The following is a 23545-nucleotide window of genomic DNA, read 5'->3' on the forward strand; positions in this document are numbered from 1 at the left end:
AACTTTTTTCCCTTTTATTTTGTATCTATTTGCCATGACGATGTTCATTAAACTTACTGTGGTAATTTCATGGTGTATGCTGTCCACCCTGAACGTATACAGTGCTGAATGCCAACTGTATTCTGATTTTAAAAAGTTTATGGTTGGATTTCCCTAGTGGATAAAAATCTGCTTGCGAATGCAAGGGACATGGGTTTGATCCCTGGTCTGGGATGATTCCACATGCTGCAAAGCAACTAAGCCCGTGCACCACAGGTAATGAAGCCGTGTGCTGCAATTGCTGAAGCCTGCGAGCCTGAGCTCGGCAACAAGAGGAGTTACTGCAGCGAGAAGCCCCCACAACCGCAGAGAGAGGTGGCCTCTGCTCAGCACAACTAGAGAAAAGCCCATCAGCAACGAAGATTCAGCACAGCCAAAAATAAATACATAAATGAATATATATATATATTTTAAGTCTATAGTTAACTGTAATAATTTTCTTTTAATAAGCCATGTTAGTACAGAGTCCAGACTTCATGGCTACTCTCAAGCTCGCCACAGTGGCCCAAAAGCTGGGTGTGAATTTGCCTTTACACCTTCATAGATGTAATAGCTCATCTCTCTCTCTGCAGTGGCATCGTCTCAAACGAAGTCATATTTTAAAAGATGAAATATGTCCATAGAAAGGGACACAGCAATTTAAAGAAATGGCCCATTTGTATAAAGCACCCACGGGCCTAATTTTTTTAGTCTAAGTTTAGAATATCAGAGTTTCCTTACAGAGAGTCTTCTTGCAGTGCAGTGAACACACAGCTCTAGGGGAAATGGAGCTGGACAGAGGTCCATGGGATGACCTTAGAGACACGTCCTCTTCCCGGTCTGGGCAGCCCTCACCCACCTGGGCCTCGTGTCTTAGGTCTGAAGGAGCCACACCCACACAGATCTCCTGCCTGGTCTTAAGTAGCTACCGAAGGCCTGGTATGGATCAAGTTGCATCTTAAGTTGTGTCAGTTTCTGTTAAGTTTGTCCTTATTTAACAGCAAAACCCAAAATAACAGTGGCTTCAGCCAGAAAGAGGTTTATTCTTCTTTCACATAAAACAGATGTCTGAAAGACAGGTGGTCCATAGCTAGTATGGCAGCTTCACAATGTTAACCCAGGCTTCTATCTTTATTTTCCACTAACTTCATTCCTTGCATCTTCAGCAGTCACCTTATGATCCAAGATGGCTGCGGTGCTCCAACCCTCACACCTACGTTCACAGCAGGGGGGCAGGTAAAAGGAACCTAAAGGGATTTACTTCTCCTTCTTTTTTTTTTCGCCGTACCTTGCAGCATGCGAGATCTTAGCTCTCTGACCAGGGAATCAAACCTTCGCCCCCTTCAGTGGAAGCTAGGAATCTTAACCATTGGACAGCCAGGGAAGTCCCAGTTCTCCCCCTTTTTAAGAGTCTTCTAAATGAAAACAACACTTGCCCATATAGCTCACTGAATAACTGTCACCTGCCCTACTGAGCCACACGCATGGGCATGAAATGAGACTGAGGTCCTGCGACTGAGGAAGATAGGGAGCAGGAATGAGGGTGATGATCAGAGATCACAAGCAGAGAGAATGAGATAGTCTCTGCGGCCCAGGAGTTTAATGAGAACAGCCCAGCCAGGTTCATCAGGCTCTGGGTTGAGTTTTCTCAAGGCAGGTACTGGAGAACCCAGACACGATTGTAGGAGGACATCTCCAGGGCTGTGGACCTAGAGGGGAAGCTGCAGGAAAAGTACAATCGGTGGGGTTCTCTTTCCTTTATCTTCTGAAGATAATTGTGGATCCAGAAGGCCCCTGTCAGCCAAGTGACCCAGAGAGGCCTGCCACGAGGGCAGACTCGAGAAGTAGAGGTGTGTTAGGCGTTGCCAGGGCTGCACGGGGGACCCTGCCGCAGAGTCCATTGCGCCTTGTTCAAGAGAAAACCTGCTTTTCTGGGAGTGGATCTGCTCCCTTCCCTGGCCTGCCGACAAACCAGTCACCACCAGTCAGTAGACTCTGCAAAGGTGGGCCTGCCTCAGCGATGGCCACACTGAGCTCAGCAGGGACGTCAGAAGCAGGGCGGTCAGCCAGCGGTGACGGCCACCACTTTCCCCGAACGTCTGAGAGTGATGCTGGGCTGAGTGGTACCCGCTGAGAATGGCCTTCCAGGTGTCGGAGACCCCCCCGAGACCCCCTGGGCACTGGGAACCCCTTTGGGGTGCTCCAAGTGCCAGGCCTGTCCTGACCCGCCCTGGACCTTTGCACGTGGCTTCTCCCACCTGGATCCCTTCTGCCCCCCTCTTCCCTCCCCTCCCCTCCCTACTGGTGCAATCTAACGCTTTAGAGCCTATTCTTGTCCACAGCAGCCTTCCTGAACACCGAAATCCATCCTCCTGACATCTCAGCTTACTCTTTAATATTTCACTATGCACTTTAATTACTACGGACGCATGTTTGCTCAGCACCTATCCTGTTCCCCACGGTCCCCAGCAGCTACACCCACACCCCAAGGTAGGAGCTTAATAGACGTGTTCGGTGAATTCACCCTTAACGTCAGAGAGAGCCACAGACACAGAGCAGGAGGTGGGAGCCCCGAGAGTCTGATGCTCATGTCTGAGGCCCAGGTGGGGGCAGAACCAGGCAGAGAGGATACACAGGAAGGGTTGGGAGGGGGCAGACCCTGGGCGGGGCACCCGATTGTGAGCGGAGCTCTGCCCCAGGGCGACCCCCACATGGGGCGACTTGCGGGCCTCCCAGAGCTCACAGGTGATGCTGAGTCCCCAGCGCACCCTTGTATCTGCCGGCCTGGCCACACCTCCCTGTCACTTTCATCCAGAAACACTACCACGATTAGGGACTCCCAGACTCCACGCAGAAGTGACCACAGAGCATCCCTGGCAGCGTGTGTGTTCAGAACCCACTTGCCGTGCGTCCATTGGCCACACTAAGGGTGGGCACATGGTCGTTTGATGGGCCAGCCCTGATGACCAGTGTGGTGGTGGTGGAGGGGGTGGGGAGGAATAGGCAGCACCCGTAAGCTGGTCTGCAGTCACTCACGGGCATTTTCTGAGGCCTGAAGATGGGATGGAGGACCCGGAAGAGACCCGCCAGGCACAGACAGCCCTTCACCCTGTTCCTCGGGGGCCTGAGCTGCTGGATGTGTCAGACTAGGAGCCACGTGATCTGGACTAGGGGACACCAGCCCCTCCTCCCCTCTGAGCTGGAGGCTGGGGTCTCAGGGCAGGCAGGTTGCTCCCCAGTGGAGTCGGAAACACTTCGAAGTTATGGGCAAAGAGAACAAGTGAGAACTATGGGGGTAGCAGCATCCTGCATTGACTAGATTTTCTTATTTTCTGTGTTCGCTATGGTCTGGCATCTGGGGTCTGGCTGACTGGGGAGGCCTGCCCCTCCCGGGGTTAGCCTGCCCCTCCCTTTCAGGGAGCCTGCCTTTCATATGCAAACAAGCCAATCCACAGTCCTACTGGGAGGCACCCTCCTGCAGCTGGTCCTTATGCTCTAGAAGGCACTACCCCTGCCTGATCATCCCAGGGGCAGGTCCCAGACTACAGACAGCCCCCAGACCCCAGCGCCTGCTGAAATGATTCAGCTAGCCTACCCCAACCCTGCTTGCTCTGCCTGGCCTTGACTCTCCCACGGAAACCACAATGAAGGCTGCCGCCCACCCTTTCCCCTGGCTTCTTCTACCCCCTCCACTGACCCTGGAGTTTCCCTGCATGGTCCTGCAGGGCATGGGTGGGGGGAGGCTGTGCCCCTTCCTCTTGGGAACTGAGTGTGACCAACAGCCTTTCTGTGGCATCCACTCCTGACCTGTCAACATCACGGTACCAGAATAACAATGAAACCGACATTTAAATATACACCTCCCCATCATCTTGGGACTTCCCTGGTGGTCCAGTGGTTAAGAATCCGCCTGCCAATGCAGGGGATATGGGTTCAATCCCCCATCCGGAAAGATTCCACATGCCAAGGGGCAACTGAGCCCACCTGCCACAACTACTGAGCCCAACGCCCTGAAGCCTGTGCTCTGCAACAAGAGAGACACCGCAGTGAGAAGCCCGGCACCGCGACTAGAGAGTGGCCCCTGCTCATCGCAACTAGAGAAAGCCCGTGGGCAGCAACCAAGACCCAGAGCAGCCAAAAATAAATTAGTTAACTAACAAAAAATAAAAATACAGCTCCCCATTGTCTATTCGAGGTGTGTTTCTTTGCTCTGCACTGGCAGACGTGAGAAGGACTCCCCACATCCACACAGACGAAACCTTCTGTCAATAGAAAAGCTGCGAGGGAAAACACGCAGTTGACTCTGACTAACAGGGCATTTCTCAGAAGCCCTTGCAGAAGCACAGGCGCACTGGACTGCCTTCCCAGGTACGCGCACAGAGGAAGGAAGACAACCGACACGAGGCCTGAGGCCTGGGGCTCGGAACTCGGCGGGCAGGAGCCCGTCCTCCTTCTCTCAGCCTCGTTTCCCTGCAAAGCCGAGCGTCTCTAGGAGGCAGGGGCTTGGGTTGGGGGCATTTGGAACCTTAAACAAATTCTTTCTTTTTGGCTGTGCCGGGTCTTCTCTGCTGTTTGGGCTTTTCTCTAGTGGCGGCGAGCGGGGCCTATTCTTTGATGCTTGGGCTTCTCATTGCGGTGGCTTCTCTTGTTTTTGAGCAGAGGCTCCAGGGCGCTCAGGCTTCAGTAGTGACAGCTCCCGGGCTCCAGAGCACAGGCTCAGTAGCTGTGGCCCACGGGCTTAGCTGCTCTGCCGCACGTGGGATCTTCCCGGATCAGGGATCAAACCCGTACCTCCTGCACTGGCAGGTGGATTCTTCACCACTGAGCCAAGCAGCGAAGCCCGGGGATTTGGATTACGGACATGAAAGCAGCAGGACAGCTGAACGCAGGCGAGGCTGAGCCCTGGCGGTTTTATCGTTCATCTGCTGTGCATCTGTGAAGTCACTAGGATTAGCTGGTCTGTGCTACCTCTCTCGGCAAAGCCTTGTAGTCATCTGAGTCACCAAAATGCCCTCTGAGCCCTCCATGTGTCTATCTCAGCAGTGCCCTTGGCCCTGGAGCCCCAGGCGGGTGCACATCCCTGCTTCCAGCCTGGGTTTGCTGGAGGACCACACCACACCTCCCTGCACAGCTCTGAGGACACCAATCACCCCAGACTCCACGAGCCACACACAGGTCTGAGCTGGGGCCTCCCTGGGAGGGGACACACTCCCTACTGGGGATTACGCCCTGACTACCGCCACGGTCAAGAGACACCTGTGGAGGCCAGCAGTCCAAGGCCAAGGGCAGCAGCGGCCCCAGAGGCATCCTGGTGCTCGGGTTCTCAAGAGCGTCTGGACCACGTGTGTTTTCCTTCTCGATCATTAAAGACAAACTAAGAGTTGAGGAAAACAGTGGAAGCAGTGGCAGATTTTATTTTCTTGGGCTCCAAAATCAGTACAGACAGTGACTGCAGCCTTGAAATTAAAAGATGCTTGCTCCTTAAAAGGAAAGCTATGACAAACCTAGACAGCATATTAAAAAGCAAAGACATCACTTTGCCAACAAAGGTCCATATAGTCAAAGCTATGGTTTTTCCAGTGGTCATGTATGGATGTGAGAGTTGAACCATAAAGAAGGCAGAGTGCTGAAGAATTGATGCTTTTGAACTGTGGTGCTGGAGAAGACTGTTGAGAGTCCCTTGGACTGCAAGGAGATCCAACCAGTCAATCCTAAAGGAAATCAGTCCTGAATATTCACTAGAAGGACTGATGCTGAAGCTGAAACTCCAATACTTTGACCACCTGATGTGAAGAGCTGACTCACTGGAAAAGACCCCGATGCTGAGAAAGATTGAAGGCAGGAAGAGAAGGGGATGACAGAGGATGAGATTGTTGGACAGTATCACTGATTCAATAAGGATGAGTTTGAGCAAACTCCAGGAGATACTGAAGGACAGGGAAGCCTGGTGTACTGCAGTCCTTGGGGTTGCAAAGAATCAGGCACGACTCAGCAACTGAAGAACCACAACAAATGAGTTGAGGACAGAAATCACTGTCTCTTTAAATGTCCCAGGTTCTCAATCTGCTCTGGATGCTGGAAGCCCCAGATGCTGCTCTCTTGGGTGCGGAGCCCCCTGGGCCCTTAGACTTACCCTGGACCAGGTCCCAGCGGGAGGGTCTGGGGGACAGGGCAGCAGGTGTCGTCTGACCCCAGCCAGGCTTTCCAGCCCCGAGGCGTCTCCATCACCGAGCGGGGTCACTTTGTGAGGTCCACCCCTTCCCACCTTACTTCTTTCTCCCTTATTCCTCCATTGACTCCACCAGGCTCTGAGATCAGGTCCCACTGTCTTCACACACACCCTCAGTCCTGGAATCACAGACTCGCCATGTCCGGTGTCAAGGCTCTCTGCCCAGAAGCAGGACTCCCCGGAACCACGCCTCCTCCAGGCAGCCCGCGAGCCCTCACTTCACTGTCTCCATCATCACTCGGGCCTTGTTTCTAGAATGTTCCTAGTCTGCCCCCTTGGGGGCTGGGAAAGGAAGGGGCACTGAGAGTGAAGGCTGGTTGCTGCTGTCTCCTCCATCCTCACCTCCAGCCCTGGGAGGGGCACAGCTGGGAAGCAGGCGTGCAGTGAGAACACGCACGGCCCCGCCGCTCTGTGCCCGCATGTCAGGTGGTGACTGGCCCACTGGCCAGTGGCGGCCAGTGATCCGATGATCAGATCAGTGATCCGATCCCCCAGGGCGGCCGCTGGGGGCAGATGAAGGTGGAAGTGCTTAACCAGGATTTCCCTGGGAAGCCCCTTGCCTGGGCCCCTCCTTCCACCTGTCATCCTTGGATGCTGGGCCAGGGCCGCCACGCAGCGTAGTGACGGCCACATGGAGAAAAACTGGGCAAAGGAAGATGAGCTCTCCCAGCTGGGTTTGGGGTGGGGAGGATGGGCGGGAGGCGGTAGGGCAGCCTCCTCTGACTGATCCCGAATCCCAAACGCCTCCCCCAGACATTATAGAGTCTGAATCCCCGACCCCCTCCCCTTGCAGACAGGCTGCAGGCTCTCTGGGGTCTCCTGTGTGGGCGCAGGTTCGGCAGAGAGGCTGGGAGCCAGGGCCAGCCGCTCCGGGTGGACACCGGACCTGCGGAGGGCTGGGGACAGAGGCTCATAAGCCCAGCTCTGCCCTTACTGTTCCATGGCCTTGGGCAAGGCCCCAGCCCCAGAGCCCAGCAGTCCTGGCTCAAGCCCCCCAGGGGCTTCATCTCACGCCCCCTTGCCCCTCACCTGCCCCTGTCCCCCCTCCTGCTGGGCCCCCGCCTAAGGGCTTTGCCTTGCTTCCTGCCATCCAGTCACTCTGGCCCCTCGGTGCCCCTGGATCCAAGGCTCACCCTCCCCCAGGGCCTGGGCCCTCCATCTGTCTGGAAGGACCTGCCTCAGGGTCCACACGGCGCCTCCTTCTGCCCCCTCCGACCCCCCGTCCTGCCTTTCCCCCCACAGCGCTCCCCACGGCCTGGCATCGCAAAGGAAAACTCGCTTGGCTGTCGAACAAGCCAGACACAAGGGAGGAACACTGTGTCCTTCCATTCGTGAGGCACCCGGAGCCGTCACTGGAGAGAGGCAGGGAGGAGAAGTTGGGGGGAGCGCCAGCCCTAGCGGGGCAGACAGAGTGGCCAGCTGTTAAAAGGGACAGAGGTTTGGTTGGAGACGCTGGGAAGTTCTGGACATGGAGGTGGCGATGGTCTGCTCAACAGTGTGAATGAGCTTAAGTCCAGTGAAGAGTACGGGTAAAAGTGGGTAAGGTGGTAAGTCTTACGTTTCATCTGTTTTGCTGGGCTGGTTGGGTTGCTAAGTTGTGTTCGACCCTTTGTGACCCTGGGGACTGTAGCCTGACAGGTTCCTCTGTCCTCCACTATCTCCCGGAGTTAGGCTCAAACTCATGTCCATTGAGTTGGTGATGCTACCTAACCATCTCATCCCCTATTTTACCACAGTTTAAAGAACCACCTCAGTGGCTTGCCCTGGGAGGGCGCACTGGTGTCTGCAACCCCTGTGTTGGCACCGAGCAGCTCAGACACTGGCAGAAAGTGAAGCAAAAGTGGGAGTGTTCATTGCTAGTCGTGCCCGACTCTTTGCGACCCCGTGGACTGTAGCCCACCAGGCTCCTCTGTCCACGGGACTGGCAAAGCGCTTCTCACCACTGAGCCTGAAAATGGACACTGTTCCTCCATTTTCCCTCCTTCTCTGGAGGCTGGAAATGTTCCATCATAAATAACTAAATACATATATTCGAATGAGTGACTGAATGAATACTGGGCTCTCTCAAGGCCACCCCAGTCTGGACACTGGAAGCTGGGTGGGCAGGCGGGCACCCAGAGCAGCACAGAGATAACAAGGGGCTGGGCAGGGAGCAGAGGGTCCCGGGGTGGGGGGGATACCTGGGGGGGAGTCAGGACAACAGCCATGCCCCTGCTAAGGCAACGACGACCCACGGTCCCCGCGGTGGCACAGCCCGCTGCGGGCTCCACCGGCATTATCAGGGGATGAGCGACTGGGACAGGCAGCGTTGGGGTGATGCGTGAACCCAGGCAGGAGGAACTTTGGACCCACGGTCCCCGCGGTGGCACAGCCCGCTGCGGGCTCCACCGGCATTATCAGGGGATGAGCGACTGGGACAGGCAGCGTTGGGGTGACGCGTGAACCCAGGCAGGAGGAACTGTGGAGTTTTGTTCCAGAAGTGGTTGGACCTTCATCACAAGGAGGGCTAACAGGAGGAGGAGGCTCAGTGGAAAACAAGACTTGTCGGGGGCTCTGGTCTCCAGTGTCCCCTGGACCCCAGCTGCATGGGGACACAGCCTCCTGACGCACCCAGGGGCTTCCTGGCTCTAGTGTTGGCCCTCAGAAGGGGACTCTTAAGGCTCCGGGTAGCTTTTGTTGACTCACTCCCCTCTCACTACAGAGGGTAGAAAAGTTGCTACAGTCAGTTTTCTGAACTGATAAGCAAAATCCTTTCCTAATCTGCCTTTCACATTTTTATTACTATTGCTACATGCTATTTGTCCACATCGTCTGGATCTCTGTTGACCAAAGAGGCCGAAACTGAAGGCGTAAGTCCAAACCATCGCTGTGTTTGCCTACAGAGTGTGACGCCTGCAGCGGGAGGTGCCTACTGAGCTTTGTAGCGGGGTGGGAGGCTGGGCGGGCCCTAAGCTCTGGGCCAAAAGGGGCATGCTTCTCGTGAATCAGAACCTTCTGGGGCATTTTGTTACCAGGCTTGAAGTGTTTAAAACTCCAGCCGGAGCCACAGGCTTCCAAACAAACATGCTGGCCAGGGGCAAACATACACGGATTAAGTAACTGCCGATCTGCCGGGCCTTCATTTCCCTCTTGTGGTTGTTCTGGCTGCTCAAGAGCCTAGGAGGGGACTTCCCTGGCAGTCCAGTGGTTAAGAAATCTGCCTTCTAATGCAGGGGACATGGGTTCGATCCCCTGGTCAGAGAACTAAGATCCCATATGTTGCGGGACAACTAAGCCCATGCATGCACAACAACCCATGAGCCTCAACAAAGACCCCGCACAGCTAAAATTAGAAGAAAAAGAGGCTACACGGGTGGCTGTGTGTGTACAATTGTGTGTAACAAAGAAGATGCATGTGTGTGAGGAGCGACTCCACCTTGAAATGGAACAGAGGCTACGGTGAGTAGTGGTTCCTGGAAAAGACTGACGGCGCCACAGAAGCGGCCAAAGAACACACACAATCGTGCTGACCACCTATGTTCACTTGATCTGGGGAAGACGGAGGGTGGGTGAAAGGCAGACATCCTCACAACCCTCACGGAAGCTTTCTTAAAAGAAGAAAGAAGACTTCTCTGAAATTCTTAAGCTCCAGGGTTTCGTCAGTGGCTCAGCAGGTAAAGAATCTGAGACACAGGAAATGTGGGTTGGAGATATGGGTTCAATCCCTGGGTCCGGAAAATCCCCTGGGGGAGGAAATGACAACTCACTCCAGGATTCTTGCCTGGAGAATTCCACGGACAGACACAGTCCATGGGGTCGGCTGCAGTCGGACACCACGGAGCACCCACATAAGGATAACTGTAGGGAGGAAAGGGATTGGCTGGAAGGGAATTAAAAGAAAGCAAAGTCCAGAAATAGTGCTGCTGGAGAGCTAGGAGTAGCTGTGGAGGGACCCCATGTCAATCTGCCCCATAACCAGCACATCTCTAGTGAGAACCTGGGATGCTTCCAGGCGTCAGGGTTGGAAGATGGGTGGAAAGCTTCCTTGGGGACGTGGTCCTTGTCCCTAAGAAACCCGGAGGTCACTGAATAGGCAGTTGGGATGGTTTCAGATAGGAGTGGTTCAGTCTGGTCTTGGGAGGGGGTAGGTGGCAACTGGGAGGGAGCTGGGAGGATGCTTGGTCCACACACTCTGTTGTTGTTGTTTTTTTTTTTTTCATCTGATGTATCCACACCACACATGACTGAGGGGCCAGCACCTGCTGCCTGCCCCTGCTCGACGGCTCTCACACTGGGACTCTGACAAAAGGAAAACTAGATACATGGGCTATATCCCAAATCCCAGAAGAAGGTTCTAGAAGATACTCTGATTTTCCTGACCCTGCGATCAGAGCCGGCATTTGCATGTGAGCACTTGTAAAGCCTGGTCAACATGCAAATATTAGTTTTGATTTCGGAAGCAGAACAGACAGGATGACAGATTTAAAACACAAGGGAGAAACCACTGTCTGGCAAATAACAGGCTTTTTTTTTTTTTTTTTTGCTAATGGGCCCACCCATGCTCATTAGCAAAACCAGACTTTTAGTGAAATAACAGGTTTAGACTTAGCTCTATAGTAAATGAATGTTTATCACTTTATTATTTAAAAGAAGAGTCTTCTTTTAGAACCACGTCTAATTAAGCCTGAAGCTGAAGCTCCAGTACTTTGGCCACCTAATTTGAAGAGCCGACTCATTGGAAAGACCCTGATGCTGGGAAAGATTGAAGGCAGGAGGAGAAGGGGGTGACAGAGGATGAGATGGTTGGATGGCATCACCGACTAGATGGACATGAGTTTGAGTAAGCTCCGGGAGTTGGTGATGGACAGGAGGCCTGGCGTGCTACATGGGGTTGCAAAGAGTCGGACACGACTGAGCGACTGAACAACAACAATTAAGTCCAGGGTGTCTGTCATCCCCCACCTCCTCCCCTGCCGTGTCAGGCTAGGCACTGTTCTCCTCTAGCAATTCACCTTTGCACACGGTGCAATCAGACACTGCTGTCTAATTCCTTCACAAGACTGAAAACTCCCTGAATTTCAGAGCTGCTGTCTCCTTTGCTCATCCTCCCGGGGGTTATCTGTGGCACACTAGGTCCGTTAGACGCTTCCGGAAGTAATTGGCTAAACTGGGTGTAGCAAGCGATGTTGGCAGGTTTTCTGTTTACCTTTTTCTTTTCTTACTACAGGCACGGCCTTGGAGATACTGCAGGTTCAGTTTCCAAACCCATTGCAATAAAGTGAATATCAGAATGGTGAAGGGAGCCACACGGATTTCTCAGTTTCCAAGTGCATATATGAGTAATGATCATACAATAATGTAGTAAATATAAACATATTTATATATAAATATAAATATTTATTCCCACTGCTAAAATATAATGCTAGTCATCATCTGACAACACAGGGGAGCCACAAACCTTCAATTTGTTAAAAAAAAAAAAAAAGAAATAAAGAAAAATGGAATGAAATGAGGCATGCCTATATTCTAGGCTTCCCAGTTGGCTCAGTCGGTAAAGAATCTGCCTGCAATGCAGGAGGTACAGACAGACCCGACTTCGATCCCTGGTTTAGGAAGATCCCCTGGAGGAGGGCATGGCAGCCCACTCCAGCATTCTTGCCTGGAGAAGCCCATGGACAGAGGAGCCTGGTAGGCTACAGTCCATGGGGTCACAAAGAGTCGGACACAGCTGAAGAGACTGAACACGCACGCATGCCTATATTCCAGTCTCCACGTACTGCCAAGATGCTTTGCCAAAGTAATTTCCTTACTACACAAAACGATTATTTTTGGCCACTTACCATGTCGCCTTCTACCCAAGGAACACAGTTTAGTGCACCTGTCAGCTTCCCCATCTTTGCTACCACTGGGCTGTGTGAGGGGGCTGCTATTCTGTCTTACGGGAGGTGTTCAGGAATACCCATGTTCTGCAAGCAGCAGCCTTCAGGGCAGGCAAACTCCCAATTTAGGAAGTCCACCACCTACTTTTGAGCGGGCAGGTCCTAGCCAGGCCCCTGGGAAGCCCTGGCTGCTTTGAAATCCACCTGCCCAACTCCAGCCAGACAGGGTGCCTCCCTCAAACCTGCAGGTCACTGGAAATACTGAACTGTAGATGGTTCACCCCACAAGCACACTGGTCCCGACCCCCTGTACCCGGAGAGGCTGCAAGAAGGTCCCAGAAGCCAGGGAGATCACACAGCGAGCTTCTCCCCCCACCCCACCCCCAGCCCCGGGGACAAAAATCAAGGCAGGCGTTAACCCTTCCCTCCCATGTTAACCCTTGACCACCCGATGACAGCCGTGGGGCCAAGGGGATGAGAGAAAGGCATCCTCTGTGATCTCCGGCTCTAGTTTTCTCTACACACACACATCTCGTACTTCACAGACGTCAACAACAGTCCCGGTCCATTCTTACTCGTCCCCAGGCCGCTGCTTTTGCCGAAATGAACGCCAGTCCCAATGATCACTCAACCTCATCAGGGCCAGTTAGAGAAAACAGCCTGGGGGAAAGAACTGCTGGGCCGTCCGGGACAGCGGGGGCAGGACTGTCCGTAAGGACACATGTCCCCATCTGTCCCCTCTGCCTGACAGCCGTATCTGCACACAGCTGTCACCTGGGAGGCTGTGCGCGTGCACACACACACACACACACACACACACACACACACACTGGCCCTGGGACCAGCAGAGGGCTGGGCAAAGGGAAGGGTCCTACCACAAAGGCCATGGGGCTCCGACTGCCGCCTCCCAGTGCTCCGGCTTGGGTCCTTGCGCTTTCTGTTGCCCCTGAGGCTGCCAAACCGCTTCATGGGGAGCTGGGGGCGCCGTGGGAGCCGGGCCAGGTGTGCATGCCAGGACTCGCGGGGGGCAGCGTCAGCCCCGGGTGGCCGGGGGCCAGGAGGGGCGCCGCATGGGCTGGCAGGCGTGGGGCCCAAGAGCTCAGAGACACCGCCTGCGCGCGCTGGCCACAGCCTGGGGTCCCCCAGCCAATGCCGGAGGGGTCGCCCGCGGGGCCAGCAGCCGCTGGACAGGCCGGGTGGTCCTCACTTCTGCACCCACCCGCCTGGGCCACGGCAAAGCCGGAGCAGCCACTGCCCTTAAGTAGGCAAGAAGCTGCCCCGGAAGCCCAGGCAGGTCTGTTTATATAGTTAAGGTCAGCCACACACTCAGGCGCTCAGGGCTTTTTCCTCCTGAAAATGAAAAAAAAAAAAAAAAAAGGGAGGGAAGACGAGCTAGGCGATGGGAGGAGGGCAACGCCGGCCGGTCATGTGCGGGTCTGCAGAGGTCCCTTTAAAAAGACTGTAAAAGGAAACCACCCGGTCCAGACAATTCCTGGCACCGGTTGGCCAGAGCGCATTCCCATCATGACATGACATCACACAACTATTTTGATTCATGTGTTCCAGGGCTCCTTGGGGTCAGCAGGCTCCGGCTGCTTCTCGCTGAAGAAGCTGCAGGTCCCCGGGGCTGGAAGTTGCTGAATCTGAGCTCGTGGCTCCCTGAGATGAAAGAAGCAGTGACTGCCTTTGAGGAGGGGACATGGGGTCCCCAGGGACTCACCAGGAGGGTCTTGAGCTCATGTCAGCTTGAACCAGGGGCTTGCTAAGAACTGCAGAATGGTAGAACCCGAGGGGACTTTAGAGATGTGATCCAACCCCCTCCCATGACTGATGGGGAAACTGAGGCTCCAAAAGGGATTTGCTCCAAGTCCTGTAACTATTGCTTAGAATTCCAACTTCCTTGACCCCTAAGCCAAACCCCTGATCTAATAAAAACAAAAAACTTCTAGTGTACATGTGTTTTGCAACTAAAAATAAAACTTTTAAAAAGACAGGGGAAAATGTTCAATTCCTTTTTCTGACACCTTCACTAGACTAAAGGGACCTGCCACTAATTAGCTTTGTGACCTTGAAAAAGTCACTCCTTGTCTCTGGTCCCAGTTTCCTCTTCAAACCAAGGTGAGATCTGCTCATGTCAGGAATTCATCTCCTTCCAGAAGTCTGAACATCTAATGGCTCTTTGCCCTGCCTTTTCTCTCTGCTGAGACGGACGGAGATCCAGTGATCAAATCTTTGTAGCAGGATGCATTGAAGGGACAGAGGAAATAGGTCTTGCCCTCAAGCTATGTGAAAATGACTCAGAGCGACAAAGAAAAATTATAATACTAATTGCATAAAACAGTGAAATGTGCTCAATGGCCAGTGGCCAGAATGAATAATGTCATCAGCACAAAAGGATAGACGGAGAGGGGCAATCACATGACCCTGCTTGGAAAGCAGAGCATGAGTTGGCCTTGAGGGCTGGCTGGTCTGCAGAAGAGAGGAGAGGCCAGGCCCCCATTGCACCTGTGGAGGAACCTACAAGTCACAAAACAAGTTGCAAAACCCACCTCCACTTGGGTTCTCCAGTGCACTCGTGGATTGTTATCTGTGTTAAATACGGTAGCCCCGACTTATCTGTGTTAAATACGGTAGCCCAAACTTAAGCTCTGAAAAAGTCTAAGAAGGTAGGTTTCGGAGTTTCATATTTAGATTTTCTCTTTTTAAAAGAGGAAATCTAACTTTTCCCTGGTAGCTCAGCTGGTAAAGAATCCGCCTGCATACAGTGGGAGACCTGGGTTCGATCCCCGGGTTGGGAAGATCCCCTGGAGAAGGGAAAGGCTACCCACTCCAGTATTCTGGCCTGGAGAATTCCATGGACTGTACAGCCCATGGGGTTTCAAAGAGTCGGACATGACTGAGAGACTTTCTTTTTAAAAATATCAATTCAGGGACTTCCCTGGTGGTCCAGTGGCTGAGACTCTGCACTCCCTATGCAGGGGGCCCAGGTTCTATCCCTGGTCAGGGAACTGGACTCCATATGCCTCAACTAAAGATCCCATGTATTGTAAGTAAGACCCAGTCAAGCCAAACAAATAAATAAATATTTTGAAAAATTAAAAAATCAATTTGGCATTAAAAAAAAATGGAAATGTTCTTCTGGTTTAAAAATGAAACAAAGCAGAGCTTCCTTAGAAAAGATTGCTAAACAAGAATTCTGGTAAGAAAGAGCCATATTTGACTAAAAGAAAAATGAAAGGCTTTGTCTAAAGCAATGCAAGATTCTTATACTATATGAGAGACTATGTAGAAGGAGAAAACACTTCAGAGTTTAGCGACTGAAAGGGAAGAATGAGTTTAAATTCGTGTGGGAAATAAACAGCAACCTGGGCACATCCAGTGGTTCTGTTCATAGTTTATACAGCCGTTCACTCACCAAGTAGTTATTAAACCTCTACCAAACCAGCAGGACAGATATTGATGGAGGGGATTAGTGCTACGAAAAATTCAAAGACATTCCTGTCCTCTAAGAATTATATTTTAATTAGCAAGATAATAAATACTGTTTGGGGAGTGCCTACCATATGTCAGTTGGAGTGCTGAATATGAATTTATTTCATCATTCCCAGAAGCCTATAGGGCAAATGTTACTAACACCATTTTACTTAAAGTTGAATAACTCTTACTGTGCCATCTGCAGAGACGTGGATGGACCTAGAGACTCTCATACAGAGTGAAGTCAGAAAAACACATATTGTATATTAACACATACATGTGGAATCTAGAAAAATGGTAGAGATGAACTTATTTGCAAAGCAGAAATAGAGACACAGATATAGAGAACAAATATATGGGTATATGGAATGGATTGGGAGATTGTGATTGACATATATACACTATCAATACTAAAGAAAGCTGAGCGCTGAAGAAATTATGCTTTTGAACTGTGTTGTTGGAGAAGACTCTTGAGAGTCCCTTGGACAGCAAGGAGATCCAACCAGTCCATCCTAAAGGAAATCAGTCCTGAATATTCACTGGGAGGACTGATGCTGAAGCTCCGATACTTTGGCCACCTGATGCAAAGAACTGACTCGTTGGAAAAGACCCTGATGCTGGGAAAGACTGAAGGCAGGAGGAGAAGGGGAGACAGAGGATGAGATGGTTGGATGGCATCACTGACTCAATGGACATGAGTTTGAGCAAACTCTGGGAGTTGGTGAAGGACAGAGGAGCCTGGCGTGCTGCGGTCCACGGGGTCTCAGAGTTGGACACGACTGAGTGACTGAACAACAATATAAAATAAATGACTAATGAGAAACTATTGTAGGCACAGGGAACTCTACTCAGTGCTCTGTGGTGACCTAATGGGAAGGAAATCCGAAAAAGAGAAGACATGTGTGTACGTAGAGCTGATTCGCTTTGCTGTGCAGCAGAAACTAACACAACATTGTAAAGCAACTATGCTCCAATAAAGAAAATAAAGTTGAGCAAGTCTCTGCAGGGCCAGAGCCCACTGCTGCTGCCCAGCTCTGGGCTCCATCCCCTCTGGATTCGTCCAGTAGGAACGTTTGACGCCTTCGGAGAGGAGAGTCAGGACGTGCAGTGCAGGCAGGGTGGAGGAAAGAATCCCTGGGTCCTTCGGGGTCACGGTTCTGTTACTGAGATGGCTACAGAATATTCTGAAAAGACACAGCAGAACTGGCCTGATCGAGCAAAAAGTCATTTGAGGCCCAGAACAGTTCTCTGTCCCACAGGACGGACCCTGGGGAGCTCTGGATGGACAGAGCTGGGGAGCGGGTTAAATGCAGCTCTAAGACAAGCCTGGGAGATGAGAAAGGATTGGGAAGCCTGGCGTGCTGCAGTCCATGGGGTCGCAAGGAGTCAGACACAACTGAGCGACTGAACAACAATAACAAAACAAATGATGCCAGACACGACGACCTTGACTACGGATACAAGGCCCCGGCGAGACCCGGACTTCACCGACATGTACCTTTGATCTCACTCAAAATGCTCTTCCCAGGGTCAGCTTCACCCAAGAGCAGAGAAGAAGGCTGTGGCGGCACTGGACTTCCAGGGGTGGAGACCCAGGGCGTGCGGGAAATGCTGGGGGGGGCGGGGGGCCACACTGGACTTCCAGGGGTGGAGACGCAGGGCGTGCGGGAAAGGCTGGGGGGGGGGGGCGGGGGGCCACACTGGACTTCCAGGGGTGGAGACCCAGGGCGTGCGGGAAATGCTGGGGGGGGGCGGGGGGCCACACTGGACTTCCAGGGGTGGAGACCCAGGGCGTGCGGGAAATGCTGGGGGGGGGGGGGCGGGGGGCGGGAGGACTGAACTGTAGGCTCTGCCACTTGCTGTGGTGTAAACCTCCGCCTTGGTCCATTTCAGGGCACCGATGGGCACCGATGGGCTTGCAGAATTCCCAGACATTTTACAATCGGCTCTCTTACCACTGCGTCTCCCTGTTCGATTCGTATTTGCCTGAAATTCCTTAACTTGGGACAACACTTTTGCACAACTGAGATGAGTGCAAATACAGAAGATGAGGCGACACTCAGGCTGCAGGTTGAGTGACGAGGACACTTCCTTCAGGACATCTGACCTCGGGGCTGGGGGTGGTGGCCACTGTCAGGAAGACCAAACACCCCTTTGTCACGGTTTCCGCAGCTGATGGTCCCAAATGAACAAGAGGTGAAGCCCCCTTCACGCGATCGTGATTCAGCCGGCAAGAACACATCCTCATGGAATACTTTCCGCACTTGGGGGATTTTTTAAAGGGAAGGGCTGAAAAAGAAGGAACCAGTGGCTTCCAAGATGGAACTGTGTTTATTTCATTTGGCCCCACCGCGCGGCACTTGGATACCTTTGTTTCCTGACTGGGGACCGAACCCACTCTTCCTGCAGCGGAAGTGTGGGATCTTAACCACTGGGTCACCAGGGAAGTCCCAAAAAGTGTGTTTAAAATGTATTGCTGGAGCATATTATACAAATCACTTTCTTGGTTGGTGCTATACCTGGAAGCCTGGAATAGGACCATGTAATGAGGGCAGTTTTCAAACTGTGGGGCTGGATAAGACTCCTAAGGGTCCCTTGGACAGCAAGGAGATCCAACCAGTCCATCCTAAAGAAGATCAGTCCTGGGTGTTCATTGGAAGGACTGATGCTGAAGCTGAAGCTCCAATACTTCGGCCACCTGATGTGAAGAGCTAACTCACTGGAAATAACACTGATGGTGGGGAAGATTGGGGGCAGGAGGAGAAGGGGGTGACCAAGGATGAGATGGTTGGATGGCATCACCGACTCGATGGACACGAGTTTGAGTGAACTTCTACTCCGGGAGAGTAGAACACCACTCAGCACTCAGAGCAGGCTCCACCGCCAAGGGAGGTTCAGGCCTTGAACATTTCTCATTTCTCCTTACTGTTATTATTGCGTGACAGCTGGGAATCCAGGGGAGGGTGGACTGCTCCTCGGGGAGCCTGGCCGGCCTGGCCTTCTGATGGGGGTGGGGACAGTGGGCCTGTCTCCACGGCCACTGTCTCTGCAGTCAGGGCCTTCAGCTGCACATGCTGGGGATGGGCAGGTGGAGGGGCCAAAGGATGCTGAGCATCGACCACAGTGTCAACACGGCCAGTTGACAAGTTCTGCCGGGGATCCGGCAGGAAGCCCAGGGTGGATCCCTTTACCGGACAGAGCTGCCTCCTGGTTCGGCCTCTGTCCCCTGTGCTGTGGGAACGGGCCTCCCGGGCCCGCAGCCGACACCTGGGTGGAGCCTGTTTACTCCGTTTCACCGAGACGGTCACCGGAGGCCTGGATGAGAGGCTGGGGTGAGGGGCTGAGACCCCGTGCAGACCTGTCCTGCTTGTCACGCCCATGTCCAGACACACCCTCACCTTGGGCCCCCGGTCCAGGCCTGCAGGGCTGAGGAGGGCTGCCGGCAGGCAGGCGCACCCCGTGTAGACCAGGGCCTTCCCAAAGTTTTCCTTGGCCACGCCGTGAGGCAGGGAGGCCAGCCCTCACGACTCGGTTTAAGAAGCAAAATGCGCAGAGGTTCAGAGAAGCGAAATGATTTGCCCAAGATTCCCCCTGGGGACCAGCGGCACAGCTGGGCTGGCACCCTGCTGATTTGCTCCCCCCTGAGACCTGGGTTCGATCCCTGGGTTGGGAAGATCCCCTGGAGAAGGGAAAGGCTACCCACTCCAGTATTCTGGCCTAGAGAATTCCACGGGCTGTATAGTCCATGGGGTCGCAAAGAGTCGGACGTGAGTGAGCGACTTCACTCTTTCATCTCATGGCATTCGGGACCCCTCCACCCACCCCGCCCTGCCGGGCTGCCTCTTCTGGGTTCAATGTTGGAAAAGGAAAGGAAGACAGACCCACTGCCAATGCACTCGGAAGCTTTGCGGGTCACGTGGTGGTACCTGAAAAGCACAGGACCCCTGAGAGGCCGCGGGCCAAACCAAACCCCAGTTATGTAAGAGGCTCTTGGGGCTGGGGGGGGGGTACCTCAGAGCGGCGGGCCGCTCGCCTGGGAGCACAGAGTTGCTGGCGCTCTCCGGCTGGTTGCAAAATACCGTGTCGGATTTCATGGAAAGTTCTAAAGGTCACGGCGGCACTTGACTCTGAGTGAGACTGTGTGTCACGTCCCCGGGGCTTCCTTTCCTCGTCCCCAGAGCTGTTTGTGAGGCCGAGGCTCCCGGGCGACCGTCCCCGCCCCAACTCGGGCGCCCATGTGTCGCCCAGCACACCCACCGTCACATACGCCTCTCGGCTTCTCCCGGAACTCTGAGTGACAAGAGGGTGATTTTTCTGGCAAAGACAAACCACCTCAACTTGGAATAGTTCAAGTCACGCCAGTGGCATCTAAGCCCAGTGACATCGGGGGTAGCTTGATTTAAACAAATACCGAAAAGGACAGAAAAAAGCAAACACCAATGGCAGTCGTGATTTTTAGCACGCCAAAGTACAGCACCCCAACAGTAGGGAATCCCCAGGTGATCTTAAAATCTAATGCCCCACGGAAGGACCCAGTGTGTGCCTCACTGAGTCCCTTCTCGTGGGCCCTGTAGTCCCCCGGGGGTCTCTCGCCAGGCCAAAGGCTCTGATGGCACCAAAGACAAAAGCTTTCAAATTGGCCCCAGGGTGAACCCCAGATTCAAGGTCACAGAGCAAGGCTTGCAAACACCAGATTCCATAGCGTCTAGAGGTCGAGCGTCTGGCTTTTCTGTTTACTTCTTCCTCTAAGTTATGTCTTAGGGAGGTCAGAGGGCTACCGGAATGTGTAAAACCCTTGTGCAAGGGTGAAGACCAGTGAACTCACAGGCTCGGCAGAAAGCCAGACTGTGGTCCACCCGGCCCCTCGTCTCCCAGGCAACCAGGCACCGTCTCCATTTTCTGGAATCCAGGGCTTTCAGGAGAAATTTGAAAAGTGTCGCCATGGTAAAGAATCTGTCTTCAGCCAATGCAGGAGACACGAGAGAGGCAGGTGCGATCTCTGGGTCAGGAAGATCCCCTGGAGAAGGGCATGGCTACCCACTCCAGTATCCTTGCCTGGAGAATCCCATGGACAGAGGAGCCTGGCGGGCTACAGTCCAGGGGGTCACAAAGAGTTGGACAGAACTGAAGCAACTTGAGCACGTAGGAAAAGCCCTCCTGCTTCGGCACTTCCTTCAGTGGAAACCACTAGCTTAGAATATGAGGCCTGGGTGGAGATTTGCCTTGAGCTGGCCCTTCTGAATCGTGACATATATTCCCCAACGAGACGATACACAGAAAGGTTCATAAGACTTGAGTCAGACACCGCAGCAATGCAGTTACGGGCGTCAGTTCTGAGCCGCTGTTTCTTCTCCCTCGTTTCTCCCATAAGAAAAAAAAATCACAATACAGCCTGAGCCCATGTCACAGGGTTTTAAAGTAGGAAAAATACCCTGTGAGCCCCCGAGCATTTTAAACACCAAACAGCACTGTCAGGACCTTAATCCAACCCAGAGGGCTGTCATGCGCCTCACAGGGTGTCACCTGGAGGGCCCGTCTCCGAGGCCACCTCTGCTCGGCGGCAGCTGGCGCAGGGCTGGCTGCCCGGGCTCTGCACGGGGGACAGTGTGGGGCACTTGGACTTGAACTGGGAGCACCACGTGTCTGCAGTTCCTCTTCCAGCTGAACTGAGTCAGAGGTGCTCGGACAGAAACCCCACTCACGAGCCAAAGGCACGGCACTTCTCGAATGGGGAGCCAAGGGACTTTCCTCCTGATCATTTACTCGTTTCAAACAACACGCATAAAGAACTCCAGTTTCTTAGCAGCAAGTTTCGATCAGGGAGAGCCTGGGTGCTGTTCAAGGCAAAACTCCACCGCAAAGCATGCAGTGAGAACGCGGAAGGAAGGATCAGGGGCAGGGTGGCCGGAAGTTCAGTCTTTCCTTGGTACCCCAGCAGTTAAGACTCCGCTTCTAACACAGAGGGTGCAGGTTCGATCCCTGGTCAGGGAACTTAGATCCCACGTGTCACGCGGCAAAAGTTACGTAGGCAAAAGTTACAAAAAAAGTCCTTCAGTCCATAAGTCTACACACAGTCTTCACACCTCAGGGGCAGTGGGATGCGTCCATCCCAGGGAATCTGGTCAGGACCCCAGGTCATCGATAAAGAGTGAGATGATATTTAGTATCTTTCAAATAAGAAAACTGCAAAGTGTCTGAGGCACCAAACACTTGAAAAATGCAGGTTTGGGTGCTCAAAGGCTTACGTTTCTGATGTCTAGGAAGTTCATTTCCGTGGCTGGTTCATTTCTCGAGGTTGACCAAATATTAAAAAAAAAGTCCTATAATTTAGATCGTTTGTTGATTCAGATGGGCCTCACCCCCAGTGAATCAGATCTTACCATAATCACTGACATCTCTCACCTCAAATCCCACTGACGGCATCATTCTCCTTGGGGGCAATATTGTCTCTAAGAGGGTGAAAACTGGCTTAGGGGTGGTGGGGGGACAGCCTCTTTTTATATATAAAGCACAGTTTCATGCAACACATAAATAATATGTAGTATATTTGTTTTATTAAAATTATAAGGGGGTGATTAAAAATGCCTAAAAAGATTCCTGAGGGGGTGATAAAAAGAAAAGATTGATTAATTAAAAAAAAAGGAGAACAGAGGGAAATTGAGGAAGACGTGGGGAAGAGAGTATTCATCCCCCACTGTGAGAAGACCGCAGGCAAGGTTTGCCACCAGTAAACTGTACAATAGTTGAAGATGGACATAATTTAAAGAGGTCCTTTATGAGGTTTTGGAGGAGTGGGGCTGGGACCTTTCCATACGGATTATTTTGCATTCCTTGATTTTTTATTGTTTTGAAAACCATGTGATTGAACTACTTCACTGAAAACTAAAATGTAAAGAAGAGAAAACAAAAGAAAAACAACAACAAAATCGAACAAATGGCAATTAGTTTCAACAGAAAAAAAAAATCAGCAAAGCACCTTTTAAGGCAATTGTTCTAGCAAATGCTTAAAAAAACAAAGATGAGGGACACTGTTGGAACCAGCACCTCTCCCAGGCCATCGGCCCTCGTTTTAGCCCAACCTGTCCTTGGGGACAACCTAAGAGAACTTGCCATTCACCAACGTTCTAGAGCCCAGCTTCCTGGCCTTTAGGTGACCTGGGGCTGGCTGGGGGTCCTCCGGGGTCAGAGAGTGAGGAGGACGGCATGGGCAGAGAAGGAGGCCTTCCAGCCCGCTCCACCAAACAGAAATGCTCGGAGGAAACCAGACTCCCTACGGTCAAGCAGGAAAGCTTCCTGAGGGTTGGAAGACAAAACTCAGACACAGATGCTCCAGAGAACTTGCTGTTTTTTCTCTCCCCTCACTCAAGGCTTTAAGGGACCGTCAGACCCTCAGCCAGCCTTTCCTGATGAGGCAAGGGACCCTGCAACAATGCCCTCGTCCATCGGCCCGGCCTGGCCTCTCATCCTCCCTGGAGAGGCTCATTCCTGGAATCAGTGACCCGCAGTCAGGGGCAGGCACCTCCCAGGGCCCTGCTCCCCATTCTTTACGCCAACAGGTCTGAGGGTCTCTATGGGCCAGGTACCAAGGAGCAGCAAGCTAAGTAATTTTGGTCATCAAAAGCTTGCTGTCATCGAAATTAAAAAATTTTCAGGACTTCCTTGGTGGTCCAGTGGCTAAGACTCCACAATCCCAATGCAGGAGCCTAGGTTTCATCCCTGCTCAGGAGACTAGATCCCATGTGTCACAACTAAGAGTCCCCAGGCCGCATCTAAAGACCCCGCGTGCCGGAAATAAGACCCAGTGCAGTCAAATAAATAAATAAAAGATCCCACATATCGTAACTAAGACCCAAGGTAGTCAAATAAATACTAAGACATTTTTATGCACATCAAAGGACACTATTAAGAGAGTGAAAAAACCCACAGAAAAGAAGAAAATATCTCCAAATCATATATCTGATAAGTG

At 52.6% G+C, this 23545-nt stretch overlaps 1 protein-coding gene across 6 annotated transcripts in view; it reads right to left on the reverse strand.

The window, feature by feature from the left end:
- PRKAG2 (protein kinase AMP-activated non-catalytic subunit gamma 2) overlaps positions 1-23545 on the reverse strand; it is a 309902-nt gene that overhangs the window by 164026 nt on the left and 122331 nt on the right. The window contains exon 1 of one of the 6 annotated variants that reach the window (XM_025291868.3): positions 12981-13456. The exons of the other annotated variants lie outside the window; for them this stretch is intronic. Within the exon in view, the coding sequence (XP_025147653.1) occupies positions 12981-13074 (94 nt within the window). The 5' untranslated portion in view covers positions 13075-13456. Of the gene's footprint in view, positions 1-12980; positions 13457-23545 lie in introns of those variants that run through there. 6 annotated transcript variants of the gene reach the window in all.

This window comes from Bubalus bubalis, chromosome 8, assembly GCF_019923935.1.
Source record: "Bubalus bubalis isolate 160015118507 breed Murrah chromosome 8, NDDB_SH_1, whole genome shotgun sequence".
In the NCBI taxonomy this organism is placed as follows: Eukaryota; Metazoa; Chordata; class Mammalia; order Artiodactyla; family Bovidae; genus Bubalus; species Bubalus bubalis.